The sequence below is a fragment of the Penaeus chinensis genome, chromosome 13 (assembly GCF_019202785.1).
Source record: "Penaeus chinensis breed Huanghai No. 1 chromosome 13, ASM1920278v2, whole genome shotgun sequence".
NCBI classification, from domain to species: Eukaryota; Metazoa; Arthropoda; class Malacostraca; order Decapoda; family Penaeidae; genus Penaeus; species Penaeus chinensis.
The window spans coordinates 29,182,583-29,190,046 of NC_061831.1; the positions used below are offsets into that span (position 1 = coordinate 29,182,583).

Sequence of the window (7,464 nt, forward strand, 5' to 3'; positions counted from 1 at the left end):
CCCTCTGCTGGGAAGGGAGAGCACGCCCATCACGTGTGCTCACAGAGCAAAAGATGTCTCCTGCCCTAAACAGATAGATCACACACATCCCACGCTCATGTTTTATCCTTCTGTTCCTTTTTCTCATTTAAATAAACGAAAGAGTGATCCACTGAACCTCGCTCTCAGCTCCTAGGAGCTGGAAGGGAGGCAGGCGAGGGTCTCACCTGTAAGAGGCTAATATAGCAGGTTCATACCTGCTATGATAACTCTCGGCACGAAAAAAAAAAAAAAGACTTTAATAAATAAAGGTGTCCCCTCCCAAACCAACCTGGCTCCAGTTAAAGAAGAAAACAACCCACACCTTCCAACCAGTTGTGACAAAGAAAGCACCAAGCAAGGGGTATCGCAAACCAAGAGAAACTACACAAGAAAAAACTACAACAAACACAAATGATCATTAACGCAAACTCCCTTAACCACTTAACACACACCAAAAGAAAGACAAAAAAATATCCTTTGCTCACGGAAAACCCGGAGCCCTCCGCTCCTCGTCGTCATCATGACGACACAATAATCGGGGACTCGGACAGCGAGGAAAGCCTCCACAACGACCTCAGCCCTGAGGTAGAAGAGGTGCTAACCGCGCAGCCTGTTCCCGTCGTTCCCGTCCTCCCCGTCAGGGGAACCCTGGGTAGACGTGGTAGCGTCGGGAATTGGTCCGCCGATTCCCGAGAATTCCATGTCTCCCTCTCCAAGGAGTCCCTCCCGGACCCCGAAGAGACCCATTCTGGGGCTCGTCCTCGACCGCGTTTCTGAGAGCAGCAAACGCCACAAAAAGTAGGTCAACGTCATCTTGACCTACTCTGAGTGGCATGCCGACAATCATACTAGCGAATGTAAGATCGTTTTATAACGTAAGACACATCTTTTACGACTTCCTAGATCGGGAAAGTCCTGACGTCTTTCTTTTAAACTCTACCTCTATCACTAATTCCTATGCTATCAAACACTTCGGCTACAAGCTAAGACAGTCACGAAACGGCTGGTGTGTAGGGTCCTGCATTCTCGTAAAATCCACCTTTCATTTCAAATTCATATCACCTCCCTCCATTCATCCTAACTTCATGGCTATTAAGCTCTTCACCCAGCAGGGCCCTATAAAGATTGCTACTCCTTATATCAGACCTCATTCAAATTTGCCTATTCACGACTTTAATACACTAATTAATTATAATTGTCTCCCAGTCTCCTTTGCCGGGGATGTTAACGCAGCACACATCATTTAACCATACATACAACAACGCACATGGTAGATAGCTCTCGTCTACTTTCGAAACAAAAATACTGCTTTACATCGGGCCTGACTTCATCACTTCATATACATGGAGAGGGAAGGGCCGCCCTGATCTCGTTTTCGGGAACAGAGCGGCACTCCCCTATAACACACGACCCGGACAGAACACAAGAAGTGGAACAAGAGTGTTAACATAGAGTAGGTTTAAATAACAGGGTTATATGTAGTAAGACCCTCTTAGATATGTTAAAATGAAAAACATGAAACAAGAAAAACACAAAGGAACTTCTCCCTCTGGGATCTCATCAAGGACAATGGTGCTTCCACATCGAACAAAGACCAGCACACCAGCCCAAATTCCAAGGCATCAGTCGATCAGCAACGCAGCAACGCCTCGAAACAGACAAGTTTCTCCAAGGACCTGCTGAGACCCCTGTGGAAGGTAAGAGCAGCTCCTCAAGATCTTCCAGTCATTACCAAGATCGACCCTCAAATTGTTGGAAGTCTAGAATTCTGTCTAAGAATATGAAATTTTCCCTGGGTCCGAACAGCAACTTCAGAACAGCATACAATGCCCTTCTTACCCTGGAAAGAGTTCCCAGCTTTAACAGTTGCTACTAAGGTCATGATGAATAGCCCCTTCATACTTACTCCTAAGATAGAAGATACTGCAAGATTCTTCGCAGACACAGGAGCCCTCAGCAACAGAAGCTGTCAACATTAAATACTTAGACCCTGATGAAGCTACAAAAAAATTACATCTTAGTTGGCTCCCCAACAGAACACTACCAATCACAGAACACGAAACACCCATACAGATTATACACACACACACACACACACACACACACACACACACACACACACACACACACACCCTGAACTGTGACCATGTCTTTATCTTAAGTTGTTAAAGGCTATAATAAATTAGATAAATTTTAAAGAATAAAAAATAAAATCAGACGTCACCCTCAGAATTCCCAAAGGATTGGATAATCGACACCACAGCATTAAAACATCAATGGCAAAGAGCAACCATCAGCTCTGTCAGCTTACCTGCATGAATCATGAAACAAGTAACACATGGCACTTAACACACTACACTTACACTTCACATTGGACAAAAAAGAGCCTGGTAAAATTAGACTATATCAGCCTGGTTAACCCAATGGCGTCGGGTCGGAAAACATCTCCGCACACGAATTTCCGGTGTACAAAAACAAGCGGCTAGCTCTCCTGCCGGGACAAGCGCTCGACTCGCGCTACCCGTCTCACCATCCTACAGAAGTTTCAGCGCGCTCGGGCGGCTGGTTTGCGTACAACCGCAACCTCCGATTTTTTAACTCTAAAAACATATGAAAGTTATAATATGTCATATGAAGGATTTTATTGTCTCATACTGTAGTATATACTCCATTTTAGGTGTGTTCGACCAATGTGAGTGTGTAAAGTCAATAGTGTGTTTTGGCGAGAGCACAGAAAAGCAGAGGTAAAAGGCGAAATTTTATTTTTTTTCTAAATTAGGCATGGTATGCCTGGAAGCAGGGTGCGGGACATAGGGAAACGCTGCAGTGGGCACACATGACTCTGGTCTCCTTCCTGCGCCGGTTGTTCCTCCAGCAGAGCGCACATCTCCGCCACCTCCGGAATGGGGTGTCGACTGGCATGTGGTTCTGAGGAGGGTTCCGCCGGAAGGAGGCAGGTCGGCCACCTGTAAATGAAAGAAAAAAGGACATTGTAAATTACATCTTCAAAAATGGACTGTAGAATGAAAATCACCATAATTTCAAAACAGAACACAAGAAACAAAAGGTCAGATGCTTACCTCGCTGCAGCAATTCCCGAACTAGTTCCGTACGGAACTTCCACTGAGGCATCTTACCGCCGAGGGCCCGGTGGACAGCCAGCGCGTTGATGGTGGTCATATCCAGCAGGTAAAAAAATACCTTTTTGCACCACTTGATGGTCTTCTTGGTTGCTGGATATGACTGCGCCAGCTGATCCGAGAGGTCGACGCCCTTCATGCCGTTGTTGTAACTGACAACGACCTCGGGCTTCGACCTCTTCACCCCTCGGTGGTTGGGAGGCAGGGTAACGACCTTTGATGTGTGGGCAGAGGATAGCATTGTCACAGGACGCTTGTCTAACCACTGCAGGCAAAGCATTCCGGTTTTGCTACTCCGGAAGTCGATGTGTCGCCGACTCGCCTGCAGGTCCGAGGGCATACCCTTCCTGTTGACACGTACTGTGCCAACGGCGGTGGTCTTACGGGCCTGCAGATAGTGGAAGAGAGTCGGGGAGGAATACCAGTTGTCTGTGTACAACTGATACCCCTTGTCGAGCAGCTTTGCCTTCTCCATCAGGTCGTCGACGACCTTAATACTCGCCGGAAACTCGCCGCGATCCTGCCCCATGTAAATATTGAAGGCCGCCTTATACCCTGCCTCTGGACCGTCGGACGAACACAGCTTGTAGACCTTCAGGCCCCTCCTAGCCCTCTTGCTAGGGTTGTACTGAAGGGCCTGATGCCTCCCCTTGAAGGCCCACAAGCTCTCGTCGACGGTCACGTTCTTTCTGGGGACGAAGACGGAACGGTACGTCGAGTCCAAGACGTCAATCACAGGGCGCAGCTTCCACAACCGGTCCTCCGCGCTGTGCTCCCCTTCGTTGTTAGCGAATTGGAGGATGGAGATAAGGATGTCGAAGCGGTCCCTGGACATGGTCTTGACGAACACCGACGAGCACATCAACGGGTCCGTCGACCAAAGGTCCCTCTGGCACCTCCTCCTCCCATGAAGTCCCATGAGTAACCTAAGGCCGACATATGAGCGGAGCTCGCGCACCGTTGTGTCCTCCCACCCCTTCATGTGGGATGAAGGGGTTCGCGGGTTCTGTCGAGCGGTTGGAAGAAAAAAATACATTGTAAATCAGGTGTTCCAAAAAAAGGACATGTAGAAAATTTCAAGGCAGAGCACAGAAAAACAACATGTAGGTTGCTTTCCGATTCGTCTCCTCCACAATTGTTTGAAACAACTCCTCTGGGAAGAAGCTGCTGAATATCTCCATCGGGTCAGACGATTCGTCAAGGTGTGCGTGCACACCCGGTGTCCCCTCGAAGCAGTGACGCCTGACGAAGTTCTCCTCCTTTGCCCAAGCAAAAGAAGGGGTTCCGGGAGCGTTGCGCTCCCACTTTCGCCTGGCGTATTCCGCGAGGGGCTCGTCCGAGGCCATGGAGGTATCCACCAGCGGGACATAGTCGTAATCTACATCTGAGTTGTCCTCCACGGCAGATTCTCCGGAGTCGGATTCCTCCCAATCCGAGTCGTCACTGATGAACTGGCCGGAGATTTCAACTTCTGTAAAAATAAAAAGAAAACATGAGTTCTATGTAAAAAAGTTTTGATATGCAGAAACAAAGTATTATATGTCCAAAAAAGCAGGTATTTTCACTAGTCAAAGAAAAGATAGAAAACTTACCAGAGAGATTACTTGTCCTTCAGAATTTCAGAGGAGGTGTGTAGTCCTCATCTGAGCCCTCATCATCGACTTCATCGGCGGATGAGTACAGATAGAGGAGCGGGTCTATGGCATTCCGCAAGCGAGGATATCCTCTGGAAGTGGACGGTTGGGGATCGTCCATTGTCTCCTCGTCGAAAAACAAGGCACGGACTCCAGGGGAATTCCTCGGCTTGCGGCAGCGGCGAGTGGAAAGCATTCGAGACATTTTTTCAACAAGAGGTCTCGAGCTGGCAAGTGATTGCCTTGACCTCTGCATGGCCTTTTATACGATTTTCCACAGGGTTTCGGCCAATCAGATTATTGATTTTAGGTCACGTGAGTCACGTGAAGTACAGGTAAACTATTGCCAAACTATTCTATTGCCAATCGAAGAAATTCCCAATCCTTGTGCTCTGGAGGGGTCCAGAAAGTTACGTGATAGGTCACGTGAAGTATGCGCGGGAAGGTTCCAGAAGGTTCCCGAAGATCCTTGTGCCCCGGAGGGATCCAGAAAGTCACATGATAGGTCACGTGAGGTATGCGCGGGAAGGTTCCAGAAAATCACATGACATTGTCACGTGACAGGTCACGTGAGGTACGCAGCGAAAATAGCGTGAAAATCACGTGATATGTCACGTAGCATGACGTCACTGTCTCTCGCTCTCTCAAACACACACATGCACACACACATGCACACAAACACAGTGGGAACGAGTGTCATGGCGGTCTCTCTCCCTCTCTCTCTCTCTCTCTCTCTCTCTCTCTCTCTCTCTCTCTCACAAACTTGCACACAGACTTTCATGCAGACTTGCACACAGACAGCTGGCAAAACGGTGGTTCGGCCAACACCACCACATACAGGGGCTGCCTCTGCCCGCCCGTCAGGGAGGACACCCCCTCCAGGGTCCCGATGGCGCAGGGGCCCGAGAAAAACACAAATACACAGCAGACAAAACATTTATGCAATGAAAAGCTTGCGTAAATTTTTTTACAATTCACACACGCACTTCCGCACGTAAAATTACCAACTTACACACTCACGCATACACACCAACAGTTACGCGCACATTCTTCCACAGAAGCCGACAAACACAAACACGACGAAAAACAGATACACACATTTATATATGTACACATATAGTTGCACAATCATAATTATCAATATAAAGACCTGTAAAAAAAAAAAAAACTAGCTCAATAACAGTAATACATACAGCCATACAGAAAGCACAGCCATACGCGTCCCCGGCGGGACGGGTTAGAAAAGAATCACGCCTAGTCCCGTCCCTGGCAGGACGGGTTCGCGCGGAGTACGGGAATAGGCGTGACCCGGCGTGAATGGGTTAACATCCACAAAACAACTTAGAAAGCCATCCCACACTACAGGGAAACATTGTCTCATATGCTTAAAATACAACTTACATTTTCTTTGAGACAAAACCTTTTCAAACAAACTGAAGTCACTTCTACAATTACACTCAAATTTGTACAGCAGCAAATCCTTGAATACAAATATATGTGTGTGTGGCTATAAGAACCTCTAATGCCAATCACACCATACTTAAAAAAAAGTTGTGATAGTCACCAACAAAATTCCAATGACGACACACCATGGACTTGCTTTCTTACCAATATACCATAACCAAACTCCCACAGTAGTCAGAATGTACTCAGAAGGAATTGGACTTGATAGCCTTTTCCCTCAACTTTCAACTGAAGCAAGATGAACTGTATTGCTTCACTGATGGCTCTATCGATCAAGCTTCTGGACATTCAGGAACTTCTTTTACTTGTTCCTCTTTCAGTTATGCTTGGTGACTTTCCAACCACTGCTCTAGCCTGAAAATAGAGTTATTTGTCATTAAAAAACCTTTGGCACATTCTATGACTGGTAATTAGACAAATATAAGATTACATGCAGACTCATTCACATCCATAAATACACCCAATAGTCAACAACAATCACCTTATCTCATCAGATTTTAGTCTATTACAGTTACTCAGCTCAGCAAAGAGAAATATGTTAGTATGGATTTGAAGTCGCATCAACATTTTTGGAAATGAAGCTGCAGATAAAGCCAACCCAAAGCTACATTCTTTCAGAACATCAGCTCAGTAACTCCTCCAAGCTTATCTCGAATCAAGAAGACACCATCACAGAATTGCACCACTCTCACCTCACTGCCTGCATCATGGTAACGAAGCGATGCCAAATATCAACCTCCATCAATTCCTTCTTCCATGCCCAGAAACCATGCTGTGGTTTTCCAACTGAGACTTGGATTAAGATGCCATATTAAAAAAAAATCTTTGCCTTTCTTTCTCCAAGACAATTTGCCTCGTATATCTTTTTTTTTTTTTTTTTTTTTTTTGTTGTTAATCAAGTTATACTACTGTATACATATATACAAATGTCTATATATATATATATTCTCTTTTACAAGCTATAATGGATTTCAAAGGAGAAAGCTAGAAACTATCTATATATATACATATATATACATATATACAATATATATATATACATATATACAATATATATATATATACATATATACAATATATATATATACACATATATACAATATTATATATACATATACAATATATATACAATATATATATATATATACATATATATATATACATATAATATATATACACATACATATATATACAATCTATATATA

The 7,464-nt window shown here is 45.2% G+C and overlaps 1 protein-coding gene across 2 annotated transcripts; it reads right to left on the reverse strand.

Annotated features, from left to right (window-relative positions):
* Window positions 1–2,778: 2,778 nt before the first annotated feature.
* On the reverse strand, window positions 2,779–6,719 carry LOC125031836 (piggyBac transposable element-derived protein 4-like). 2 transcript variants are annotated; one of them, XM_047622808.1, is made up of 3 exons: window positions 6,404–6,719; window positions 3,102–4,167; window positions 2,779–2,987 (listed from the first exon to the last, which is right to left on the reverse strand). In XM_047622808.1, the coding sequence occupies exons 2-3, from the start codon at window positions 4,141–4,143 to the stop codon at window positions 2,797–2,799; spliced, it is 1,233 nt and encodes a 410-aa protein (XP_047478764.1). In that variant the 5' UTR covers window positions 4,144–4,167; window positions 6,404–6,719; the 3' UTR covers window positions 2,779–2,796. The 2 variants fall into 2 exon arrangements, with proteins under 2 accessions (XP_047478764.1, XP_047478763.1); XM_047622807.1 differs by lacking the exon at window positions 6,404–6,719 and having other exon boundaries at window positions 3,102–4,491.
* Window positions 6,720–7,464: the final 745 nt, after the last annotated feature.

What these genes read in the sequence shown, in the direction of transcription:
- LOC125031836 (XM_047622807.1), bottom strand. Translation starts at nt 4,197, where the DNA reads ATGTATTTTTTTCTTCCAACCGCTCGACAGAACCCGCGAACCCCTTCA. An exon ending in TCGGGAATTGCTGCAGCGAG is followed by an intron (nt 2,988 to 3,101) that starts GTAAGCATCTGA and finishes TTTCATTTACAG; the next exon opens with GTGGCCGACCTGCCTCCTTC.